A 13,465-nucleotide genomic window follows, 5' to 3' on the forward strand; every position below is an offset into this window, starting at 1 on the left:
TGTGTGATTCCCGGGGAAATGGGTGGTGTAATCCAGTTTGTATCACAGTTCAGTGCCCATCAGGCTGTGTAATCCAGTCATTTTTATGCTATTGTCCCTCTCCCAGCTGCCTTCTCCTCAGGTGTAAGGACTGTTTCCAGAGCTCCTGGGGGAGGGACGTGCGTTCAGGGACACTTGGGCAATGAAAGGCTCTTTGGTGCTGGATCAGAGTGCAGAGCAGAAGTGTTTCTCTGTGCTGTCTCTCCTGAAACTTTGTCCTGGGATCCAGCCACGCATTCCCCTGCCTGGTGCCTTCCCCAGATCGCTTCCATCCCTCATCCTTCTGTGCTGTGCAAATGGAGAGCTTGTAATTTGCGGTGCCTTGTTGCTGGGACCTCAGTTCCTCACAAGCAAGAGCAGCTCATGGCTCCTCTCTGCCCTTTTGCTTTGTGCCCCCCAAGGACAAGGACTTTGGAAAGCAGGCGCTGCGAAAAGAGCACGTCAACCCTCCTGCTGAGGTGAGCACCAGCCTGAAAACCTACCAGCACTTCACCTTGGAGAAGGCTTACCAGCGGGAGGACTTCTTCTGGGCCTTCACTCCCACTGCCGGAGACTTCATCAGATTCCGCTTCTTCAAACCGCTCCGGATCGAAAGGCCAGTGCTCGGGTGGGGTCAGCAGGGGGGCGTGGGGACAGCCTGGAGCATGCAGAGACACTTGCATTTTGCTCTTCTGGCAATTTAAATTAAATTTCTTGCCCATCTCCTCTGTGGCTGTCCAAGAGGAGGGAGCAGTGCTCCTGCAGGGGGAGGATAATTTGACCTTGCTGATTTGACCCTTTTCTGGTGGGACTGTGTTTGCCAGAGCCCCCTTTGCTTTCCTGCTCTTGTGAGCAGTCCGTGAGTTAGGTAGTCTGGCACAGAAGGTCTCCTTCCAAGCCATGTGCCATGGGCTTTTTGGGAAGGTGCCTGGTAGGTTGAGCTGTCTGATGATTCAACTGGGGTGAAAGCCATCGTGTCCCCCCTCGCTCAGTGTGGGTTTCCATGGCTTTGGTCTCTGCCACAGGTTCTTCTTCCGCAGCGGGAACATCGAGCATCCAGAAGACAAACTTTTCAACACGACCGTGGAGGTTCTGCCGTTTGATGTAAGTGTTTTATTGAGAATTGAGGTGAGGGTTGAGTGCGAAGCAAAAGGGGTTTGAGAGATGGGAACTGCTTTAAGCCACCAGGAAAATCTTAACAAGACTCAGGTGCCTCTGAGAGGTGCTGGCTGGGAGCCAGAGGGTCACACCCGGTGTGATGCCACCTCAGGAATGCAGCTGAGCATCGCTGTGGAAGCTGTCCCTGCCTGCAGAGAGGATGCTCAAATGGGTGGGATGGCTGCAGAGGAGGGGATGGAGCCAGGATGGTGCAGTGGAAGCAGCAGCCTGAGGACAGCAAATGTCCTCTTCTTTTGGGGCATGAGGCTCAGGGTGCCAGGAAGGGAATGAGGTGCCAGGGCCTGCTGGCATGGGCAGCTCTGGGTTTGCTGCTGTTCCTTGGGGTTTTTGGGTGGCTCTTGCCACTGGCCTTGCACAACACTCTTCTCTTTCTGCAGAGCCTGCAGTCGGATAAGGAAGCTTTGCAGGAGGGAAGAGGTGCAGTCGTCAAATACCGCAGGACGCTGGATGGCTACATCCAGATAGGTACAGCGGGGCACGGGGTGGCAAAGTGTCTGCTGGGTTTGATGACATGTCCTCACCTGCATGTGAATCAAGACCCTTAGTTCTGTTTGCTTGGCAAAGAGTCATTTCTGCTTGCCAGGAGCCAGGTTGGAACAGGATTTAATTATCGTTGTCTCCTTTGCTCCACTGCCCTCCATCTAAGACCAGGTTGTCCTCTTCAGGTAGTTTTTGGTCTTGCATTTCTACCTGTCTCTGCTCAGAGCTGGGACCAAATTATGCAGATTATCCAGTTGCTTAACCTGGGGTTAAAATCCTCCACCATGGGTGATTTTGTGGTCTCAGTACTCACACCATTTGCAGGTCAGACTTTGTCTCTTGCCACCTAAACTTGTTTTAGTGCTTGTCCTGCCCTTGGACAAGAATGAGTGATTGCTGCCTATGGGGACCTGCTGGTGTGGAGTGCAGCCCTGGTGTCCCTCCTAAGATGTCTTTTTTTTTCAAATTGATAAATAAAAGAAAAATTCCCTGGGATGTGTAGCACTTTGCCACTTTAGCATTTGTCTGCATGCTGGCTGGTTTATCCTAGTTGCATTTTCAAAAAAAAAGAAAATCACACCCAGAAAGGGTGAAAGGGTGTCAGGCCACTCTGTCCCCTTTTACACAGCAGCAATAAGTAGCCAAATACTCCCCTTTTTGTTTTGTTCAACTGATTTTTGTTCCCCAAAGTGTGGCATTTTGCACTGTTTGGCCATCCACACTGCTGGTTTTCAGCCCATCTCACGCTGGGGAGCTGTGGGCAGGGGCTGCCATGGTGGCTCGTGGTGCCCTCAGGGAGGGGGGAAGGTGGAGGGGCGATGCCAGGGGACTGTCCCTGCATCACCCATGTGCTGTCTCCACCAGGCTCCTTCTCCAAGGGCGTTGCAGAGGGCGAGGTGGACCCGTCCTTCGGGCCGCTGGAGGCCATCAGGCTGTCCATCCAGAGCGACTCCCCGGTGTGGATCATCCTGAGCGAGGTCAGCTGGGCTCCCTCAGCAGGTCCCCACTGCAGCCCCACATGTTGCCCTGATCCCATCCCTCTCTTCTTTCAGATTTTTATCAAAAAAGCAGAGTGAAACGGGCATGAGGCAGAACGGACACACTTGTGGATCCCTGGTCCTGCTCCCTCCCTCCTGCTCCCTCCTCCCCGCGGCGCCTTGCCCGGACAAGGACAGTGCAGGGCCGGCTGCTGGAGGCAGCACACGCCGACAGACAGCAGCAAAGCTGCTGCTGGGCTGGCACCACCATCCCTAGTGGTGCTGTGGGGCCAGGACGCCCGTCATCTTCTCCAGAAGAGGAACAAAAAGCAAAACCCAACACCCCGTGCAAAGGGCTGGCTTTGCTCCGCTCCCTCGGCCCCTTGGGATGCTGGCTGCCGCTCGGGACACACGGACACAGGGGACAGTTTGGGGTCAGGATGAGCTTTAGTGAGCATGGGGACAAAAAGCACCTTCAGCCCAGGACAGGGCAATCTCTGGCTGTATTTGGGGACAGAGCAGGACTTGGTCACGGTGAGTCCTGCCAGCTGATCCCGCCGGCGCGCTGGGATGGAGGCGGCCAGGGACTGAGGTCTGCCCTGCCCTCGCCCAGGCAACAGTCCTGGCCACAGCTGAGGATTAAGCGAGGTCAAAGACTGACCCTCCTTCAGCAGAGGAGGAATGAATCCGAAGGGGTTGGAGCTATGAGTATGGCAGGGAAAACAAAAAAATAAAATATGCCACACTGTGCCTGCCAGCATTGATCACAGCCCCTTAACTCACGGTGAAGTCTCCAGTGTCTTCATGCCTTGAGATTGAGTGCAGAAACCGTCTTTTTTAAATAACTATTTCAGTTATTTGTTGATGTGAGGTTTTTTTGGGGAAAAAAAAAAAGCAGAAGTAGCCCAGTTCAAAAATAGTAGGGATTAGTGTAAATCCCAATGTCCTTTCAGCTATACACTGGAATGCATTATACTACTTTAATGTGCTGTATTTTTTATTATTGGATACATTTGATTTTTCAAGTACATCTCTCTATATAAATATATAAAATAATGTGCACTGTAATAAAAGCTAAATTTAAACCTTTGGTGCAGCAGTGAAAGTCACTTGCAGCAGGGCTGCTTTAGTCACCTGTCAACCCCAAGTTCACAGTGGAAGGTGAAATCTAGAGAGGACAAAGTCCTACTGGGGTTAGGTGATAAATGAAGCCAGGGCCAAGCCAAGGTCATTAAGTCAATGCTAAGAACAGACTTTAGCACTATTGGCTTTTCTGCCAATATTTGGATATGGTTTTAGACAAGTTTACCCATCCTTTCCAGTTAATCACAGCAGCTTTTCCTATGAAACCCAGTCCCCAGCCTTCAGATGTTCTCACACCAGTTCCCAAGCACATTTGACAATCACAGGTGATTTCTACTGAGAAAAGGAATTTATTTTTGTGCATCCATTATGTGATCCTTCCAACACAGATCATTACAGCAGTAAGGAGGAGAGACGACAGCACGCGGGTCAATCTGTGCTCCACGAGGCAGAGCCAAAGGCATTTTAGAGCAGACAGTGCTACAAAACCCAGCAGTGAAGCAGGGGCTGGACAGCATTTTCTTCCTATGATCTCTGAAGAGCAGAGGAGTGCCAGCATCAACCTCCCTTCAGAGGGGACCACAGAGCCAGGGAGGTACTCACTCCCTGACTGTGCCAGCCGACTGGTTTTGGGAGAGCCATGGCCCCTCTCACTGTGTTGCTGGAGGGGCTGTGCCAGTGCTGCCATTCATGTGGAGGAGTGGGGCTGCAGGAAGTGTGCCAGGAGCCCAGCCATTGCCAGCCCCAGCAGCAGACAGAGCAGCAAGGCACTGGCATACATTGGTCCCAAGCTGGGCAGGAGAAAACACTCAGGTCAGACACTGCCAGCCCATCTGGGACACAAGGTGTGCTGACAGGGCTTGGCATCCCCCCCCTCCTTTGAGACAGTCAGGGAAGAAGTGACACAGCCACGAGCACATGGGGCAGGAGGGGAGGAGAAGGAGGTGATGCAAATCTGCCTTCAGTCCCACCCGTGGGAAGGAAACCTGCTGCAGGGGCCACATCCTGCCCCCAGCCTCCCTGGGCTGGTGTGGGGTGCTTACGCCCAGGGCTGGGTACTCACCGTCCCTGTGCAGCCACAGCGTATCCCTGGAAGTACTTGAGGCGGGTGTAGAGGTACAGCAGCCCACATGCCACAGTCACACCTGTGGGGGAGAGGGGAGTCGAGTTCTGACAGGGTCAGGGGTCCCTGGACACTGCTGGGGCTGCATTCCAGCACAGGCACCCACACCCCTGCTTCCCCCCGCAGATGGGGCATGGCCCCGAAAACCAGATGCAGAGGGACTAAGCTTTGAACCACTGCAGGAGTTTAAACGGGTTTTCTTCCTTCCCTTCTTGTGAGGGATGAACTTCTCTGCCCCCCAGAGTTGCCCTGGGAGTTGGGTTGGCAACACTCCCTTCCATGGTCTTTCCTTGCAACTTCCCTCTGGCAGCAACCAAGCCCCTGAACTCACTTGGTACAGCATAGACAGTGGATGAGTAACTGTTTGGGTTGTGGTTTCTCATTCTGACATAGCAATTTGGGTATCATGTGGCAGCTTTGCCTCAGATTGCTGCCCCCCCTGGCACTCTGGGACAGCCTGACCTTATCCAAGAGAAGCAGCACAGTGGAACAGCCAGGCTCTGCCAAAGGAGCAAGGGCTGCCAGTGCCTGCTTCTCCAGGCAGGAGAGAGGCTCAGCTTCTCCCAGCAGCTTCATGGATGCTGGAGTTGAGGTGCTCCTTGGTCCATCCGGCGAAAGGGGAACTTTGCTTTCCCCAAATAGTGGCCTCACAGGTACAGAAAGTGTCTGAGTTGCAGTGGGATTTAAACTGGGGGGCTTTTTTGGTTTGTGCACATGGCTTGCGGTTTTTCCCCATCCCTCTCACCTTGATGGAAGAAGATTCCAGCAATCCAGAGGAGCGAAATGAAGATTGGGAAGTACTCTGAGCAGTTTGCCCTGGTGAGAACAAGAGATGAGGGTTAAAACTGCCTCATATGTCAGAGCCCGGTTAACCAAGGCCAGAGAAGGGAGCTGGAAACACACATCAGAGCAAACCAAAACCCTGGAATGACGAGCCACGGTTGAGGTGGAGATTTGTCTCTGCTGGCCCCTCGACAGGCTCTATCCTGGCCCCACAAACAGCACTGCCAGAGAGCTGCTGCACCTACAGCTGCTTGTAGGCTCCTTGTCAGTATTGAAGGAGATTTCTCTTCCCCTTGGACACCCAAATTTGCATGTCACACAAATCACAGTCCAAGAAAGTTTTCTCCCAGATAAAATTCAGCAGTAAGTGATCAGATCTGCAGCCAGGTTTTCTTCTTCCTTTTTCTCTTAGTGAAAAAAATAGAGATTTTCTGCAAGAAAGACAGTAGGAGCTGTGCTATTAAAGACATTCGTTTTGGTTCTCAGTTTCTCCTACATTTTACCATTCCCTAGGCAATTTAATCTTAATTTTGGCCAAGAATTTACCAACCTCTGGGGAATGGAGCCAAACTGGGAGCTGGAAAAAGGCTGAAGAACCCTATGCTGCAAATAGGAGTTTGAGCCTCAGTGAGGGGAGGCTGCCAGGTTTCCTCAAGTGAGTAATACATCAATACCATTTTTCCTTTATATATATATATATATATATAACATTATCCATTTGCTTTTCCACAGGGGAAAATAGGGGAAAAAACCCACAAAGAGGCAATACCTTTTTTCAAGTCTGAGTTTCCTGAGGTCACCTTCTCTGCAGATCATAGCAGAGGGCTTCCCAGCCCACCACAGCCCATGGCACGACTTGGTTGACACACATTTAATAGTAAAGTATTTAATTAAAAGCCACATCAGCAGAGTGAGGCTGATGCCTCCATGCAGGCTGGCCTTCCATGGCACCACAGAAGGACTGAAGGGGGTGTTTTTGTCACTCCACAAATGTTTCCTGCACACTGGTAAGGGAATGCAGGCTGCTTTGTTCAGCATTTAGTGCCGTGCTGGAACTACCCTTCAAACCAGCTCCGGCCAATTCCTTTCAATCGCTTACAAAACAGAACGACTGAGATGAAAGATGGAATCTGGTGCTTGCTGGAAGCTGAGGGGATCTGTGAACGCTTCCAGTTTAGCTCCAGCATTGCTCTCTCCATAGGAACAGAGCAAAAAGAAACAGCCCTCAGCATGGGCCCACCAGGGCTGACTCTCACAGTACAATGGCTTCTGAGAGGGAAAAAATTAAAACACCCTCGTAGCTGGTTCTTCCAGCAAGGCCCTTTGCTTCAATTCAACAGCAAAAACTTACAGGCAAATGTCAGGTTATTAATATATCTTCGGCTGCTCTCACGATTTGGAGCCAATGGTAGTATTAAATTTAATGATTCTAAGCATTAATGCTCCACACCTCTTTCATATGGCCACTAATTTGTAATTTGGCTGCCTCATGGTGCCAGAAGGAGGATTATCATGGATGGACAGAAACACCCCAGCCAAAGGGCTCTAAATCAGAACTCAGACCTCTGCACGCAGAGCATTGAAAAAAAAAAAATCTAATATCAGTAGCAACAAGTGAAAAGGAGACTTGAGGGTGACCAGTCTCTCCTGACAGTGACAGTTGACTCAAGTCATATCTAGACAAAGTCATCACAACAAAGACAAAATCTTACTGAGCTCTGAAGATCCGCTCAAACTCAGGGTGACCTGTTGTTTCAGGAGGGGAGATCTTGTACTTCCGACGGGCATAGATCACCTGCAGTGCAAAATAGGCTAAAAACAGAACAACACAGGAATGGTAACAGTCCAGCAGTGTTTGTTTAGCAAAGCTTTATCTAGCTTGGAATCAAGCAAGTGGTTAGAATAAAAGAGTCGATACGATCTGGGTCCAACGTTCAGGGCTGTCACACGACCTGGTATAAATGTGCATTTATTTCATGCTTGCACTTTAAATTTAGCTTTGGTTGTCCTGGCACAGCTCTGGAGCAGGATGGCACTTTGCATTATCTCCTATCCTTGGTGCTGCTCCCCAGCAGAACAAACACAGCAGGTCCTGCAAAGAACAACAAAACCTTCCCAAGACCATTCCCGTCACAGAATTATTTCTTAATCTTGCATTCTGTGTTTAGAGTATCCATACACCCTCTGCCAGTCTGATGGGAATGATGTATAACATTTTCCACTATTCCTAATGGGTGCAAAGCATTCCTAGTGGGTGCAAAGCCTTTATACAAGGATGGTCCACATCACAGAGCAGCATCCAAGCTGTCAAGCACTGGGATATCATTAAGTCAATTAGAGATGTTCATAATCATGGCAACAAAAGGAAATGGGGAAGGGGGTGATTATTTTTTCCCCTCCATTCCTGCAGGGGAGCCCCAAGGCTCCAGCAGTTCAAGGAGCAGTGGTGCTGCCAATACCTGCTATGAGGCTGTGCCAGGTTTGGGCTGAGGCACTGACTTGGTGTCTGCTACACCAGTTCTTTGTACATTTGTAAAGGACATGGAAAGTCACTTTAAAACAATGGAAACATGAAGATTTGGACTGTTCCATTATTCATTGGAAGTTCTTACTCCCATAGCTGATTGCTGATGCTTCAAGTGTTTTTATTTAGGTGCACCACTACACTGCTGATTTTATTGAAAACTCCTAATTTCATATAGGAGAAAACTAAATTATAAAAACAATTACTCTGGTGGCTGTGGCGGTGTCACTGAGACACTTGGATGAGCAGATAGCAACTCACACAGCAATATTTCCAGGGCATCACACAGAGACAAGGAGCCAGGGTGCAAGGCCTGCCTTGTGGACTTATTGTAACAAAGATAAAGGCAGAACAGCAGGATAGAGAAGGGGAAGTAGGGACAGATGTTCCAAGATTAAAGATAAGATGTGTGCCTGCAGAAAAGCATTAGAACATATGTAGAAGGGAATTAGAAATGTAAATAATATGACGCTATGTGACGATGTGTATCACAACATTTTAGTAATTTAAATACACAGACATTCCTTGAAGAACAGACTTTAGAACAATTAAGCATGTTCTAGTGTCTTCCACAGTGATCCAGCCCTAAATGAGAGGTGCTGAGAGAGCAAGGAAGGGAGATTCTTCTTTTTTGGGAAGAATCAGTCCCCAAAAGCACTTCTCAGAATGATGTGTTCATAAAACCCACACTGCACGAGCCTTCTCAGCACGGACTTTCAGAGAGAAAAAATTCAACCTACTCTGTAGATCCTTTCAAACAATTTTTTTTGTGATTCATGTCTCGAGCTTAATCACCTGTGTGGATTCCCACGTGGCTTGCAGGGACTGAGCTCTCCCTGAACTTTGCTCCTTGGTGGAAATATTCTTCATTCTCTATTTGATTATGTCCACACACTTGTCAAACCATATCATAGCTGTTATCTGCCACATTTGAGTGAACATGGCAAACAAGCCCTGTGGGACCTGACAGACAGTGACATTGCATAAGCTTCCTTTCCTTTGAAGTAAAATAAAGGAGGGGGGGAAACCTGGTGTAGAATAATTCTGCTGTGTGGTACTGTGTTCACCACAGGGCTGGGGCACATATCTGTGGGGCAGAAAATTCAAAAGAAAAAATAACAATCAACCAGTGCTGTAACTAAGCTCAGGTATGAAACTGCATCTCCTACACCAGGATGTGATGGAGGGAATATTCATAGGTACAGCCCATTTCTGTGCTTCAGTGCTCACCTGCTCAGAATGAACCCCAGATCTGTAACTCACCTACAGAATGTCCCCTCAAAACATGCAAGGAAAGCCACTGCACAGCTCTGGCTCACAGTGACACGAGCAACATGTATTTCATACCAGTAGATAGAAAGAAAACACATACTATTTTGCCATTGCTCCTTGGCTTCCCATGCAGGGACCATAAAACCAGGTTACTTTATCCAATCTAACACAGATAGGAGGGTGGCAATGCTTGCTGTTTATCTGCTGGCTTCACACCTGGGTATGGTTTGCATAGCATGAAAGCAAAATGCACAAGGCTCCGACCTTTAAAAAAAGTACCTGAAGTTCCCATAAAAGAGACATATTTGAGACAAAACTGCTATCTAGGGATTTGCTACTGAAGGGTTCCCAAAGGAAAAGGGCTTAGCAGCATTTCTGTAACTCAATTTTAAGTTTTCTTCATGTCTTCTCTTTGCATACTAAATGCTCCCTCACCCCCAATTAGTTTAATAACAAAAAAATTCATAATATAGAAGCATCTTCCATTTGTAGTTGCAGATATTTCCCTTTAAATTGTTTGAGTGGAAATTATGATGTCAGAAATCTTGAACTCTATTCTTCAAGTTGCATATTTGTATTTTAAATAATACTTATACTAAGAGATTTATCATCTGATGGCTAAAAATACATGAGGCTGCTCAGAGATTCACATCCACTTGTAAGCAGAGGTGTGATAGCTCTATGGTGAATTAATTCAGTAATAATAAAACCCACAAACCTTCCCTTATAGAAATCTGGAGATTTCAATATAATGGGGGCTCTGTCCCCATCCCAGGCAGGGGAGTGTCCCCTTCCATGAACCTCCTGAAGCCTAAGGGGGAGAGACTTTGCCCAAAGGACCCACAATTAAACAGAGCTTGGCAACAACACCGCTCTTTCTAAAAGGTCTAAACGCATCTATTTATACCACGAGAAGTCAGTGAGTTCCTCTGAAGATGTCTGTGTCTATTTCTGACCAGAAGAGCTTGCATTAGTTTCCAAATTACTGTACTGTCAGTTCATCTCGTCGTCTGCTCTGTGCAGTTAAGCTGTAAGGACACATGATGATACTGGTCACTGTGTGCATGAGGCTCTTTTCTCTGTACATACCATGTCTGTACACCGACCTCTTCATCAGCACACTTATAAACCTGCCTTCATTTTGGCTACCTCCAGCCACTCCAAGTTATATACTGCCTGCTAAAATTCAAGCACAAACTATTTTACTTTAAGAACATTCTACTGAAATCGTTTTAAGCCTAACAGTTTTACTTGCTGGCTTTGAGGTTTGCAGATCATTCTAGTCCCTATTAAATAACGACCACCCTCAGGGATGACACTTCTGCCACGAATGGCCAAACATTTGTATCATTTTACCATGCTGGAAAACAGCAGCTTTCACTCCATAGAGACTCCAAGAAAAATACAGGAACCACGTTTCACAAAGTTTAACGTAATGAGCTCAACACTACCGAGCATTGTATAAAGGGCATTTACCTTGCTCCAGGACTCCCAAAACCGTGATGGTGGCCAGCTGGTCTACCTGATCCCTCATGGTGCTGACTGGAGCAAACCTCAGCCAGGTGTGATGGGTACAGCTGCACCTCAAACCTCTCTCCCATCCTCCCAATACCACACACTTCAACAGAACTGAGTTATTCCCCTGAACACAGGTGTTTCCTCCACCACACCTCAACTCACCTTAACTCTCTCCACACCACAGGGTTTTCCAAAGCAGGCAGCCACCAGAAAATGTCTATTCCAGCCAAGTGCCTTTTGCTGAATGATGGAACAGCAAAAACCTTTGCATGGGCAAACTGTGAAATTCTTGTAATTACATTTACAGATTTTACATGACGATTGAATTATACGTTGCCAGCAATGGAAAGATGATGGAATTCTTTCCAGCCCTTTTGTTGCTGGTTTTAATGAGCTCTGAAGCATCTCAATTATGTGAGAGGTTGTAAAAATTATTAACAAGCATTTGAAAATTAATGACTTGACCTTCTGTTCTTATTCCAAGCAGTGGAGTTGACCACGTTCAAGATTTGCTGCACTCCAGCTGGAATAAGTTAATTCTGCTACTGGGTTCTGTAACTTTGAAAAGAGCATTCAGGTATTTTATGCTACTAATTACTGCTCTAAGGTTACCAAATATATAAGAATAAAGTTCTTTTCTAGCACTCACTCACCTTTTGCAGTTTTCTGATGTTTTTAAGATTCTGCAGTACAAATCTTTTCCTGGCTATCATACAAAATAAAAGTTCTCAGTTCCAAATGGAAGGCAGCAGAGGATGTAGAAACAGACCCTCAAAAATGTTACACTGACATCAGAATTGTAAAACATAAAATTTGAAAACCAGCAATATTTTAGCACTGAGTAACTTCTTTCCCCACTCCACAAAAGTAAAATATGTATCAGTTCAAAACATTATCTTGTGTTTTGCAGCAATTTCATATGGATGACTACTTTGACTTTAAAACTTGTAAAATCAACTAAGGCTTTCTGTTCATTTTGAAGAGAGGGCACAGGACATGGCTGAGCCACTGCATTTTTCTCTGTTCAGTCACATACACAAACCCTCAGTGCAGAATTTATGCACATACCAGACCTATAGTTTCTCTTGGGTGGGACAAAGCAAGTTTTTTGTTCTGGTTTGGCTCTTCATCACCTCAAAACCCCATTGTGACAGCTCATCAAGTTGAAAACTTGTTAATGCATTCAAATATCCAGTGTTACACTTTTTGTGAATAACCACACATGTAAAAAAGCAAAACCACTCCCTTTCTCTATAAAACACTCATATGATGTGACTTCAGACTACCAGACTCAGACTGAAATAGAACAATTAACCTTAACTGAACCTACTGGTGACCGAAGATTTCACCTGGGGTGTCCAGGATAAGTTCAGAGGGGAAATGTCACCAGGAGTTCTGTTTCTGCTTATGCCAGTTCAACAAGCAATTCAGGCTTGAGAAAACACTTCCATTACAGAATTATTACATTAGTCTCAGGAAAAACACCAGCATCAAGGAAAAAACATCAAATCAGTTTCTGAGTTGGTCACAAGCTGCCACTGACTCCTTAAAATCTTTGGAAAAACACACACATCACTTCAGTGGGGATTGCTTGGGACATTCCTGGTTTACTCAACAATAACTGAAATGCAGCATTTTTAATGGGACAATAAAGTTAATTAAGCAGTAACTTCGCAGTTCCCCAGAGGTTAAAATCAGCTGATCCTGGTACTGTTACTTATTACGACATTTGGTTCTTTATAAGCTCATGAAGTTATAGGTCTCCTCCTCCCTCCAAACATAACACAAAACTTTGTGGAGCAGGAATATATTAAAAAATACACTCTGGTAAGTCAGGGTGCTGTGAGGAAACCTGAAGGCTCCGAGCTGGGGCTGCAAACACAACACCTGCACAGTAAGACACCAACTTCAACACCTGGGGAATGATCCTTCAATTCTGAAGCCGTGCAGTGGCTCAGGGACTTTTCCAGCTTCAAGTCAAAATCTTCACACACATTTCTACCAGTATTTCATTCCTTGTTCAGAAACATCAACTCATGCCTGCAGAATGTGAGCCCCTGTCTCAGCTGGATTTCTGTGTGTGCCATCTGCCTAGATCAAACAAGGCTTGAGGAAACCAGTTTGAACCTCGAAGGCCTGTTATTTTGAGGGAATTGGCATATTTTTGGAACTCTACCATTTTGCACATGTGAGGTCTCGGTAGTTATTAACATCTTTTTCACCAGTAACAACCACCTCTGCAGCCGAATTTCCCAGCTTAAGGTCTACAGTTGCATTCCAAGAAAAAAAAAAGCCCGGAAGCAGTGGGTGCAGCATAAAGCCTTATTTTCAAAGTAAAGTTTTCTAAGGCTCCTTTATCCAGTTCTGGCCTGTTTAAATGGACTTTCTGAAACTGTAAGAATTGGTAAGACACAGCAGCAGAATTTGAGCTGAGCAAAACCGTGTGTTGGGATGAAGGGAAGGAACCATCTCACTAGGAATGAAAATGCTGAACTCTGCTCAGCTCAC

General features: G+C 46.8%; 2 protein-coding genes across 3 annotated transcripts in view; one reads left to right on the forward strand and one right to left on the reverse strand.

Moving 5' to 3' along the window:
- The window catches only part of MGAT4B (alpha-1,3-mannosyl-glycoprotein 4-beta-N-acetylglucosaminyltransferase B), a 49,930-nt gene extending 46,191 nt beyond the window's left edge, over nucleotides 1–3,739 (forward strand). For both annotated transcript variants that reach the window (XM_064672085.1, XM_064672084.1), the window contains 5 exons: nucleotides 441–634; nucleotides 1,044–1,122; nucleotides 1,575–1,662; nucleotides 2,542–2,654; nucleotides 2,730–3,739. In XM_064672085.1, coding sequence (XP_064528155.1) covers nucleotides 441–634; nucleotides 1,044–1,122; nucleotides 1,575–1,662; nucleotides 2,542–2,654; nucleotides 2,730–2,753 — 498 coding nt within the window. In that variant the 3' untranslated portion in view covers nucleotides 2,754–3,739. The remainder of the gene's footprint in view (nucleotides 1–440; nucleotides 635–1,043; nucleotides 1,123–1,574; nucleotides 1,663–2,541; nucleotides 2,655–2,729) is intronic.
- A 45-nt stretch (nucleotides 3,740–3,784) lies between these two features.
- Nucleotides 3,785–10,973, reverse strand: LOC135422835 (leukotriene C4 synthase-like). The gene is given in 6 exon segments (XM_064672339.1): nucleotides 3,785–3,822; nucleotides 4,392–4,528; nucleotides 4,801–4,882; nucleotides 5,606–5,676; nucleotides 7,356–7,455; nucleotides 10,916–10,973. Coding segments are annotated over 6 exon segments (486 nt in total).
- Between the last annotated feature and the right edge of the window lie 2,492 nt (nucleotides 10,974–13,465).

This window comes from Pseudopipra pipra, chromosome 15 (genome assembly GCF_036250125.1).
Source record: "Pseudopipra pipra isolate bDixPip1 chromosome 15, bDixPip1.hap1, whole genome shotgun sequence".
NCBI classification, from domain to species: domain Eukaryota; kingdom Metazoa; phylum Chordata; class Aves; order Passeriformes; family Pipridae; genus Pseudopipra; species Pseudopipra pipra.